This window comes from Phyllobates terribilis, unplaced genomic scaffold, assembly GCF_046119375.1.
Source record: "Phyllobates terribilis strain yellow unplaced genomic scaffold, ASM4611937v1 Scaffold_4__5_contigs__length_816908805, whole genome shotgun sequence".
NCBI lineage: Eukaryota > Metazoa > Chordata > Amphibia > Anura > Dendrobatidae > Phyllobates > Phyllobates terribilis.
Genome location: NW_027362764.1, coordinates 544971828 through 544984957, shown reverse-complemented (window position 1 = coordinate 544984957; position 13130 = coordinate 544971828). Strand labels below are relative to the sequence as shown.

At 44.8% G+C, this 13130-nt stretch overlaps 1 protein-coding gene across 1 annotated transcript in view; it reads right to left on the bottom strand.

The window, feature by feature from the left end:
- CD226 (CD226 molecule) overlaps nt 1–13130 on the bottom strand; it is a 253249-nt gene that overhangs the window by 20163 nt on the left and 219956 nt on the right. The window contains exon 4 of the mRNA XM_073676701.1: nt 2751–2844. Within this exon, the coding sequence (XP_073532802.1) occupies nt 2751–2844 (94 nt within the window). The remainder of the gene's footprint in view (nt 1–2750; nt 2845–13130) is intronic.

Sequence of the window (13130 nt, the reverse complement as noted above, 5' to 3'; positions counted from 1 at the left end):
CTGGCATCCACCTGGAACACGGAAGACAAAGACCCCCGGCTGATGCCAGCACTTGTCGTGACATCAGCGGATGTCAGAGCCGGCTGCAGCCGGGGGAAACGTGATATCTGTGAGCGGCCAGTGATAGCGCCGCTCACAGGCATTATCTGCAACATAAGGTATTTACAAAATGTCTTAGGCGCCCCGGGGGAATACATTGGGGGGTAATCTAAAGTACTGGACAACCCCTTTAATATTTTTCTATATTCTATATCTTTTAGTATTAAGTAGTCTCATAATCACATATTTTGTTTAATATTTTTCTTAAGGTTTCATATTTGATCTAATATTTTCCTTTCACATGTGCAATGCTTTGATAAACTGTCTGTTATGGGTAGTATGCCAGGAAAGACATAATAGATAAAAAGTCTCATAACTTGTTTCTGAGAAGGGGCAGCTGATGGGAGTTTCCAGTTGTCTGTAAATGGTATAAAGAAACCTGCTCACAGGGAAATAAATAGAATTGCTTTGCTCACAACTGGTGTGCATTTCTTTTCTCTGAGGACTCGTGACTGAGAGGCCAATGTTCCACAATTTGGCCTCACTGGTAACCGCATAATCTGACTTTGAGTCAGAAAAAACAGCTACAAAACTGGGATCACTGAAGTGGACTGTTTGCGCTCGGCCCACTCAGTGCTACTGCATAGTTTGGGCCAGTGGTGAAACTGTCAATTAAATAGGAGCACCTGTCCTCCAGAAACCAGAAAGTCAGGTAGCTGGGGAATGGTGCACTGCTAAAAAAACAGGATGAGACCAATTCTTTAAAGAATCCAACATTTAAATAACTGGGGACATCATACTATCTGGGAGGCTTTGTGGGAACATACTGTGGAGGGGGCTTTGTACGGACATCATACTGTTTGAGAAGCTGTGTGGGGACATCATACTCAGTGGGGGGCTGTCAGTGCATCATATTGTGTTGGGAGCTGATGATCGAGGTAGAAGACCTGAATAACAGGAGCAGTATGATTTATTGTTTTTTGTTATAAACTTTGTTATATTTGCTAAGAACTGCTTATTACTTTTCAAAGGAAACATATTTTGGACATATGATACAGTGGCATGTAAAAGTGTGGGCACCCCAAAATTACTGTTACAGTGAACGGTTTAGCAAGTTGAAGATAGAATGATCTCTAAAAGGCCTAAAGTTAAAAATGACACATTTCCTTTGTATTTTAGGCAAAAAATATATATATTTTCATCTTTTACATTTTAAAAATTACAAAAAGGAAAATGGGTCAATGCAAAAGTTTTGGCACCATGGTTAGTACCCAGTATCACCCCCTTTTGAAAGGATTACAGCTTGTAAATTCTTTTTGTAGTCAGACAAAAGTCTTTCAATTCTTGTTTGAGGGATTTTCATCCATTCTTCCTTTGAAAATTCTTCCAGTTCTGTGAGATTCCTGGGTCTTCTTGCATGCACTGCTATTTTGAGGTCTAGACACAGATTTTCAATGATACTCAGATCAGGGGACAGTGAGGGCCATTGTGTAACCTCCAGCTTGTGCCTTTTGAGGTAGTCTATTGTGGATTTTGAAGTGTGTCTAGGATCATTATCCATTTGTAGAAGCCATTCTCTTTTCAACATCATCTTTTTTACAAATAGCGTTATGTTTGCATCAAGAATTTGTTGAAATTTCATTGACTCCATTCATCCCTCAACCCATGAAATGTTCACTGTGCTATTGGCTGCAACACAACCCCAAAGCATGATTGATCCATCCCCATGCTTAATGGTTGGTGAGATGTTCTTTTCCTGAAATTCTGTGCCCTTTTTTCTCACACATACCTTTGATCATTGTGGCCAAAGAGTTGTATTTAAACCTCATCGGTCCACAGGACTTGTTTCCAAAATGCATCAGACTTGTATAGATGTTCTTTTGCATACTTCTGATGCAGAATTTTATGGTGAACACGCAGGAGAGGTTTTCTGCTGATGACTCTTCCATGAAGGCCATATTTGTGCAGGTGTCTCTGAACAGTATAACAATGTACTACAACTCCAGAGTCTGCTAAATCTTTCTGAAGGTCTTTTGCAGTCAAGTGGGGGTTCTGTTTTGCCTCTATAGCAATCCTGAGAGCAGCCTTCACTGAAATTTTGCTTGGTCTTCGAGACCTTATCTTGACCTAAACTGTTCCTGTTAACTGCCATTTCTTAATTACATTTCAAACTAAAGAAAGAGTAACTTGAAAACGCTTTGCTATCTTCTTATAACCTCCTCCTGCTTTGTGGGCATCCACCATTTTCATTTTCAGAGTGCTAGGTAGCTGCTTAGAAGAACCCATGGCTGCTGTTTTTTGGCACAAGGTTAGAGGAGGCTGGGTTTTTATAAAGCTGGGAGATTTGCATCACGTGGCTTTTCCTTACGATGATAGTGAACAAGCCATAACCCTAACAGGATAAATAAGGTCTGAAACCTTGATCAAAGTTATCTGAGCACACAAATCTCCAAGGGTGCCCAAACTTTTGCGTCTGCCAATTTTCTCTTTTGTAATTTTTAAAATGAAGAAATGACAATATATATTTCTTTTGCTCAAGATACAAAAGAAATGTGTCATATTTAACTTTAGGCCTTTTAGAGATCATTTAATCTTCAACTTGCTTAACTGCTCACAAAAACAGTAATTTTGACCAGGGGTGCCCAAACTTTTACATGTCACTGTAGCTGTAAATGCTTCAGGTGCCACAATGAAACAAGTATAGCACTTACCTTACAATACACAAAGCTGCTGTTGTGAAGATCCCGACAATAACAAGTAAAGATGACCCCCATATTAATGCAAATGTGCGAATTGGAGTGACACCTAAAGAATTAAATAAAAACTTGTCATACTGGGACACAGTAGTACAGTACAAAAATGGGTAACAAAACTTATAAAGGGCTCTCTGGACCAGATGTAAACCTAAAGGGGCATGCTCATCTTCTGAGTTCAGGAGCACATCGCTTCTCTCCATTTCGGATTCTCGATTACCGAGGAATAGTACATTTCTAAAGATTGACTGTTCATATCAGCTGTGGGTTCGCATTCCTTGCCTAGCAAACCAGCAACTGCAGAGGAGGCTGGTGACCTAAGCAACAAGAATTAAATTATAGAATTAAAAATCACTCTATTCTTGAGAAAAAGAAAGGATTTTTAAAAAGAGGTAAATTGCAAAGTTGCTCGATTTCATAAGAACTTTGTAATTTCAACCACTCAACAAGATGAGACAACATTTTTAAAGGATTTAAATCGGGTTGACTGAGATTAGAAAAAAAAATATCTTAATTTCCAAAAGTTGCCACACTCTTGTTATTGAACTTTGCCTGGTAGCAGAACCATATTCGAATGAATACAGCGGAGCTGCAATACCAGACGTAGTCCATAGACAACAGTTGTACTCTTTCTGGCAAAAGAGGCTATGTTCATGTTTGTTTGTTTGTCTTATTTTGAACAGAATATTGGAAGAGATAAAAGGAATTAGCTTCAGATGAGGCTGAGAATGGAAGAAAAATTTCTGACTGTGGAACTTTTTTCCATGCTAAAAATAAAAACCCAAATGCAAAGCAGACGGACCCCAAATAAATAAATGTGGCCCCACTGCTTTAGATTGATAAACAAATGCAGAGGATTTAACTGTTCAATTTGTATGTTCTTAACGGAAGCGACAAATAGAAAGAGACTTAGATGTCCCTTTGTTTTAATCTCACACAACCCATTAAAGTTTATTTATTGGCGCATGTACAGGCAGTGCAGCAAGAATTTCATATCCCAAAATAAGGCAAGATAAAATATCTAAATCATTTTATCTTTGAAGCCATGGGTGTAACCTGCAGCATTTTGAACTAAATCTGAAATCTCTAAGGCTGTGTGCCCATGATGCGGATTTAATGCGTTTCCGCAGCGGTATTTTTGCCGCGGAAACACATTCAAATCGCTTGGTAAGAGGTCTGGGATGTATCCCAATGATAATCCACATGTGCTGGGCACATGCTGCGGAAATTTCCGCTGCGGATTATCATTGTGGAAAAATATGCAGCACAACCAATTTGGGCGCGATTTCACGGCGAAATCGAGCCCATTGACTTGCATTGAACTGCATAATATCAGCATGCATACATGTTATGAGGTTCAATGCGCGGATGTTACCCAGGTCTGGAGAAGAGGAAACCCTCCTCCAACCCGGGTACCATGGTACCTACAAGTTAAAAAAGAATTATAAAGTAAAAAATAAAAAAATATATTCATAGTCACCTCTCCGGCGGCGTCCTCTCTCCTCAGCGTCCCACGGTGTACTTGCAGGATCTGCGGTGATGTCATTTAGTCAGCTGATGGTCACGCAACCGCTGACGTCAGCGGTCAGGTGATGGTCGCGTGACCATCAGCTGACTAAATGACGTCACCGCAGGTCCTTCTAGTACACCGCGTGGTGCCGAGGAGAGAGGACGCTAACGGGAGGAGGTCGGGGGCCGCCGGAGAGGTGAATATAAGGTTTTTTATTTCTAACGTGTGGTTATATGATATAGGTGTATTTTTACATGGCAAAGAAGCCCTTTTAATCCATTGTAGCACGAGAAATCAGATGAAACTGCTTCCTTAATACCCTCTATATCTACAATTTTGTTTATAATTTATCTTGAAAAAACCTGTCTGACAAACATCCAACATTGAAATTGTAACAACAAGAAGATAAAAATCATGGCATTATACAAATCACAGGATCGATAGACATGTTAATGATATGTAAATGTTGGAAAAAGTTAAAAAATATTTTCAAAACTCAACATAAGAAAATCAACAGCTCACCACACCTGTAATGGCTTCATCCAGGGTGCTCAGTAGCTTGAACACGGTGTCAATATAGTCCATACAAACAACTGGCACTTTTCAGAAGTAAACTTCCTCCTTATCCATTGTCAACTATGAGTAAGGAAGTTTATTTCCAAAACACATCAGATGTTTGAGGGTCTATTTTCAGTGATTTTAGAATGTAAGCAGCAAAGTTACAATAAACATGGAATTTTCTAGAGAAGGACGGAGTGTCGGCTTCTCTCTTCCTGAAAATTTTTAAAATGTCTCGATTTATTCAGTATTGAGTATGAGAGTCACACGCATTTACACACCTTGGTTGCTATCAATGAGGTTATTATTGGTTGTCTGAGGAATGTTCTGCCATCCTAAATGTATTTGGGCACTCACAAATCATCAAAATCCTCTCCTGGCTGCTCTCTCTGAAATTGCCAACCAATGACGTCCCAGATGTGCTCGACTGTAGACAAGTCCAGAGATGCTGTAGTTCATGGTAACATATGTAGGCCATGCAGTTTGCTCATAGAAGCACGAGTAACATGCGACCTGGCATTGCTCTGGTGTAAAAACAGTTCCTAGGATACCTTAAAGTTCCATCGTGAAAGCATCCTTATGCCATTGCATACAATGCTTCCAGACCAATCTGCAGCTGTCATTGGGTACAAGAAAAATGTGGTACTAATGGCTGTAAAGGATTTGTTCCTATTTATTGTCAGTTGCATGTCATTAACACATCTATCAATCCTGTGATTTCCATAATTCCAAGACTTTTCCTTCTTGATGTTGCACTTTCAATGTTGCAGAGTGTATATTCAAAATTATTTAACCCCTTTACTTCCCTGTTTCACCGTCATGATCAGGCCAAATTTTACAATTCTGACCAGTGTCACTTTATGAGGTAATAACTCATGAAACGCTTTAACAAATCTTATTGATTCTGAGAATGTTTTTCCGTGACATATTGTACTTCAAGCTAAAGGTAAAATTTCTTCGACATGACTTGCGTTTATTTGTGAAATAAAACGGAAATTTGATGAAAATTTGAAAGATTTAGCAATTTTCAAACTTTTAATTTTTATGCCCTTAAATCAGGGAGTTATGTCATACAAAACAGTTAATAAATAAATTATCCCACATGTCTACTTCACATCAGCACAATTTTTTAAATATAATTTTTTTTGTTAGGAAGTTAGAAGGGTTAAAAGTTGACCAGTGATTTCTCATTTTTCCAACAAAAATTGCAAAACCATTGTTTTTAGGGACCACATCACATTTGAAGTGCCTTTAAGGGGTCTATATCAGAGGTCCCCAACCGCCGATCCGCGGACCAGGACCGGGCCGTTGGGGTTTTTCAGCCGGTCCGCGGGGAGAGGGGGCCCCTCCAGCCTCCAGCAGGGCCGCCATCAGGGCATGACTGCCCTGACTCCAGTATGGGGCCCGGCCGGTAGGAGCCCCCTCGGAGCCCCCCTCTTGTGCGTCTCTCTCCTCATGGGGCCCCCGGCCGCATGCTAAGCGCCGGGTCCGGGACATCTTAGCGCTGCGCTGCTGCGGCAGCACCTTCATGATTCCCCTGACTTCCGGTCATGTGACGGCGCCGTCACATGGCCGGAAGTCAGGAGAACCTGGTGTCAGCGATTTGGACGAGCGCCAGGATTCTGCAGGGATCGCATGGGGGTAAGTATAACAAGTTTTATTTTTTTTTAAATACAATTAACTAGGAGTGGGGGGAATGGGAGATGCACATGGGGGGAGGGGAGAGATGAGAGATGCACATGGGGGAGGGGAGAGATGAGAGATCCACATGGGGGGGAGGGGAGAGATGAGAGATGCACATGGGGGAGGGGAGAGATGAGAGATCCACATGGGGGGGAGGGGAGAGATGAGAGATGCACATGGGGGAGGGGAGAGATGAGAGATCCACATGGGGGGGAGGGGAGAGATGAGAGATGCACATGGGAGGGAGGGGAGAGATGAGAGATGCACATGGGGGGAGGGGAGAGATGAGAGATGCACATGGGAGGGAGGGGAGAGATGAGAGATGCACGGGGGGGTGAGAGATGCACGGGGGGGTGAGAGATGCACGGGGGGATGAGAGATGCACGGGGGGTGGATGAGAGATGCACGGGGGGTGAGAGATGCACGGGGGGGATGAGAGATGCACGGGGGTGGATGAGAGATGCACGGGGGGGTGAGAGATGCACGGGGGGGTGAGAGATGCACGGGGGGGATGAGAGATGCACGGAGGGGATGAGAGATGCACGGAGGGGATGAGAGATGCACGGGGGGTGGATGAGAGATGCACGGAGGGGGATGAGAGATGCACGGAGGGGGATGAGAGATGCACGGAGGGGGATGAGAGATGCACGGGGGTGAGCTGCACATGGGGGGGTGAGAGATGCACATGGGGGGGTTATGTTTACATAACTTTGTTGCCTTATGAAGGGCGGGGGGGGCCCCCAAAAATTTCTTGCACAGGGGCCCACTACAGTCTGTGTCCGCCCCTGGGATGAAGTAAATGCAGCTGAACAGCAGCTGTCAGGACAGCTGCCCTGTCCTGCTGCAGGGCGTGATGGGGCCTCAGTGATGCGGCTCCTGGCACAGCACATTATGTGGGGCTCCTGGCATAGCTCCTGGCGGGGACCTGGTCTACACTATATGATAAGTATGCACTAAACTCCAAATCCCTCCATTACCCCGCCCCCATATGACCAAAGCCCCGCCCACCCCACCCCCTCCTTGCTGGGCCATGGAAAAATGATCTTGCTTCAAGCCGGTCCCTGGTGCAAAAAAGGTTGGAGACCACTGGTCTATATGACAGAAAATACTTCAAAGTGACACCATTCTAAAAACTGAACCCTTTAAGGTTCTCAAAACCACATTCAAGAAGTTTAGGTGCTTCACAGCAAATAATGTGGAATGTGGAAGGGAAAAATGAACATTTAACTTTTTTTCACAATCTTTTTTCCTTTAGACCAAATTATCTTTTTTTCACAAGGATAACAGAAGAAAATTGACCCCAAACTTGTTGTGCAATTTTTCCTCACAACGTCGATACCCCATATGTGGGAAAAAAATATTTTTGGGATGCATGGCAGGGCTTGGAAGGGAATGAGCACCGCTTGACTTTTTGAGCGCAAAATTGGCTGGAATCGAGAGCGGACATCATGTTGCGTTTGGAGAGCCCCTAATGTGCCTAAACAGTGGAAACCCCCCCCATAAGTGACTTTATTTTAGAAATTATACCCCTCAAGAAACCGATCTAGATGTGTGGGGAGCGCCTTGAACCCCCAGGTGCACAGAAATTTACAACATTGAGCCATGAAAATAAAATATCACATTTTTTTCCACAAAAATGTTCTTTTAGCCCAATTTTTTTTATTTTCACAAGGGTAACAGAAGAAATTTCACCTTAGAATTTGTTGTGAATTTTCTCCTTAGTACACAGATACCCCATATGTGGTCGAAAACTACTTTTGAGGCACAGTGCAAAGCTCAGAAGGGAAGAAGCACCATATTGGGGTTCAGATTTTGTTGGATTGGTTTGAGGGTGCGATGTCACATTGGCTGAGCCCCTGAGGTGCCAGAACAGAAGAAACCACCCATAAGTGATTCAATTTTACAAACCACACCTATCAATGAATAAATCTAGGGGTGCAGTGAGCATGTTGACACCATATGCGCCTCTCAGAAATTTATACCATTGGGCGGTGAGGAAAGAATAATTACATTTTTACCAATAAAATGTTGTTTAGCCCCAAATTCTTAATTATTATAATGGCTATAATAGTTTGTTGTGCAATTTCTCCTGAGTACGCCAATACCCTACATGTAATCAGGAACTACTTTTGAGGCACAGTTTAAAACTCAGAAGGGAATGAGTGCAATAGTTTAGTGCAGATTTTACTGTTATGGTTTGCTGGTGCCATGACCCACTGGGAGAGCCCCTGAGGTGCCAGAACAGTAGAATCCCCCCCAAAAATGACCCCATTTTACAAACTATACCTCTCAATGAATTCATCTAAGGGTGCAGTGATCATATTGACACCACGTGTGTGTCACAGAATTTTATACCAATTGGACAGTGAAGAAAAAATAATTACATATTTACCATAACAAAATGTTGTTTTAGCCTCAGCTTTTACATTTTCACAAGGGGAAATGGATAAAAATGGCACCAAAATTTGTCATGCAATTTCTGTTGAACGTGGAAATACCCCATATATGGCTGTACAGTACTGCTTAGCCACACAGCGAGACTCGGAAGGGATGAGATTTGCTTCCTGGAGCACTATTTGCCTCCTGGAGCGTAGATTTTCCTAGAATAGTTAGCAGACTCCATATTCAGAGCCCCTAACTGCTAGAAGAGCAGAATCCCCCCTCAAGTGACCCCATTTTGGAAATTATACACCTTTGGGAATTTATCTACAGGTGTAGTGATGATTTGGCTTCATGGGTGTTTTCCAGAAACAAGCAGTAGTGGATGTTGCTGAGTGAAAATTGCAAATCTGCTATTGTAGTGCCAGTACATTGTAGTACCCAGTACGTTATGCCCAGCTCATGCTTCTGGAGATATGCACCCGTAAATTAAGCGGGCTCTCATCACTACAGAAATGCCAAACATGTGGATGCTAAATGTGGTTTAGGAACACTGTGGGGCTCATATGGGAGGTGGGCATTTGGATATGGGAGTGCGGAATTTGCTGGATTTTTTTTGTGGGGGGCGAGGAGCCATATCGCTTTTTCAGAGCCTTTGTGCTAACAGTAAGGTAAAAGCCCCTATATTTTCATTAACAGATGATGGACCTGAGTGGGAACTTGCTTTTTTTGTGGATTGAGTTGAAGCTTTTATTTGGAAAATTTTACATTTGGGATCACATTTATCCAGCGCTCTAAATCTCTGAATGGCTTGATTCAGATGAAATCCCCAAGGGATCCATTCACTATAATGAGGCAGCAGAGTTAATTTGGACTCCGTCTGGTCTCTGTTTATTGGTGTTCTTCTTTTCAGAACTTTTCAAAATTTTGGTGGACCACGCTTTTATGCACGCCTAAAAAGACAGACATCGCCTGATCATAGGCCAGACGACATCGACAGTGCTTCCATCTGCCTCATTATAGGGAATCTTCCACCGGGGGTTCCGTCTGAATCATGTATTTCAGAGATTTACACGGAAATCCCAGTGTAAGCAGAATGCAGGGTAAATGTGAGCCGAGCCATACTGCGATCTTTGGGAGGCAGAATGAACAAATCAACAGCATATGAAGAATTGGTTTGATTTATTTTTTACTTACACGTACTTGTGCAGTATAGGTGATAAGATAACTTTATTCTTCGGGCTGGTGCGATTACAGCGATACCAGATTTGTATTGTTTTTTTTATGTTTGGCTGCTGTCACACACTAAAAGACGCTTTCTTTTTGCAAAAACAAGTTTTTGCATCATCATATTCTGAGAGCTAAAAATTTTTCCATATTTTTGCCTACAGAGTCATGTGAGGGCTTTTTTGATTGCTTCCGTTTTTTGGAGGCAGAATGAACAAAAACCAGCAATTCAGGAATAGATTTTTTTGATGGGGTTTATGCCTTTCGGCTTGTGTTAAATGATGGTGCAGCTTTATTCTTCGTGTCAGTACGATTACAGCAATACCATATTTATATTATTTTTATGTTTTGGTGCTTTTACTTAAGAAAAACTGTTATAGAAAAGATAATTATTTTTGCTTTGCTTTATTCTGAGAGCTATAACTTTTTTATTTTTCCGCTGATGGAGCTGTATGGCGGCTTGTTTTTTGCAGGACAGCAATACCATTTTAATTTACATTTGTGTTTTTGATCGCATTTTATTCCACATTTTTTTCAGCAGTATGATGAAAAAACATAGTTTTTTGCATCACTTTTTATTTTTATTATTTTACAGTGTTCACTGAAGGGGCACAGTTTTATAGGTTGGGTCATTTCAGACGTGACAATACCAAATATGTGTACTTTTTTTTTCTTTTTTTCATAATATTTATTTATGGATATGTGGCACCCCAGGGGTCTGGTTTTCCACAGTAATGTAATGTTATGTCTGAGAGCAGGTGGGAGGTCCTTTGGTCAGGGATCCTGTGCATGCCACACCTCCTGCCCAGTCTTGGGAGGGGAAGAACTTCCCCTGTATAAACCCGGGGCTGAGGCAGGGTGAGTCAGACAAGTGGAGTAGAGACAAGAAGCAGCATAGGAAACAGCAGAGTTACAAGGAGTCAGGGGCTGGCAGCTGCAGAGCTCGCCCTGACTAAGAAGACTTCTTTCCGGACCCGGAGTCCGAGGCTGTGGGGACTAACTCCTACCCAGCAGCAGAATCCGTCAGGCAGGGGATTTCAGGTCCTCTGGCCCAGAAGCCCGAAGGCACGGTCACACGCGTGGGACCAGCACCGCCATCGTGGAGCGGAAGCCATTAGAAGGCCCCGAGTCACCGGCCATACGGGTGAGCACCACACGGTACACTCAGGGACGTGGGCTACTTACATCAGCTTCTAGCAAGGTAGCCAGAAGAGTACAGTCAGTTTGGGAGGCCTACAACTACGCCTGGCCAGGGGAGATCCCATCTGCTCAAGGACTGACCAGGCCCCGTTCGCTAGCAAGTACTCCGGGAGGGTCTATCGTTGTTACCAGTAAAGACCCTGAACTACACCGTACCGTCTCTGAGTGGTTCCTGCTACCCCCATCATCCACGTCGGCTGCCCTGAGACCATACCCCTCCCGTTGGGGGTTATACTATCACGCTGCATAATCCTACCATCGGCCTCAGCGGTCTGCCCCGCAGCAGCAGCTCCCTGGCTGCACTCAACGGGTGGCGTAGTCATCAACTATTTACTACTAGTAGACTGCCGTCCAGTTTGACTCCCTGGGCACGGACCGGGTCACCGCCACGAGACTACAACCCTCCACGGATCCGGCGCCGGGTAAGCTCCCGCGTGCGCACCGCAGCGCGACACAGGCCCAGGGGCGCGTCAACTTTGGCGTAGTCGGCAGGATTTCGTGCCCGCAACCACCGGGTACTGCGTGCCTGAAAAGCAAAGACTGTTCAAACTTACCAGTGGTGAAGATTCCCGCTATCCGTGGAGGTTTCCCGCCATCCGGCGCCATCTTCTACCTTCTTCCCGCCATCCGCGAAGTTTTCCCGCCATCCGGCGCCATCTTCGACCTTCTTCCCGCCATCCGTGGAGTTTTCCCGCCATTGGACGCCATCTTGAGGACGCCGCGCGGGAAGAAGAGGGGCGTGGACTCCGAAAGCGCGCGAGAACTGAAGCCCCGCCTCACGTCCGGACGTTGCGTAAGGTCCTGGAAGGAGCCCAGCAGACGCCGACGTCACAGGAGCGCGACGGAAGGTCCTCAACCCTGACGATCCACTGCGGAGCCGCGGCCTACGGAAGAGGATCATCGCAAGGTAGGCCACGGTCCACTAGGGGGGAGGAAGATGTCGGATACGGAGGAGAGCTTCACTGCCTCAACCCCCGCCAGCGCTACCGCTGCTGCAGTTATGCCCTTCACCATGCCCTATATCCCGGGAGCAGCTTGGCTACCCCAGTACTCAGGGGAGTCACATACCCTGCATGACTTTAGAGAAAAGCTGGATAGCCTCTTCCAGGTGTACCCCCTCACAGAAGAGCAAAAAGTGAGCATCCTGGTGGCCCAACTAACAGGGGCAGCCAAAAGGGAAGTAAAATCCTGGCCACCTGGGAGGAAGACTGTCGCAGGGATACTAACCCGGCTGAAGGACACCTTTGATACCTGCACCTCAGCCGAGATTAAGCTTAGATTCTACGGATGCAAGCAGCGAGCGCATGAGAGTATAAGGGACTATGCACTAAACCTACAAGAGGCCCTGAGGGCCATAAAGCAGACCGACCCTGATGGGGTGGGAAACGAGGACAGGCTGTTGACTGAACAATTTATAGAGGGTTTATATTGCAATGCCCACCGAACCCAGTTGCGGGCAATGGCCTTACAGGATCCCCATCTGGACTTTGCACAGTTCAAGGACAGAGCCATCCGGGTGCTCCGAGAACCGGCACCAGGTGGCGTTGTGACCCACAGACGCCCCACTACCACTTACTACCAGGAGGCGGCGCCCTTGTCAGCAGGGCCTGTGGGAGCTGATGCGCAGGCTTTGGACAATGACCCGGCTCCAGACCTACACCATCAGGTCCAAGAGCTAGCTAAGAGCGTTGCTGCGCTAACCCGAACTGTGCAGTCTTTACAGGTTTCCACCCCAGGGAAGATCCAGCTGGCATCCGGACCGGAGGACATCCCGTGGCGTC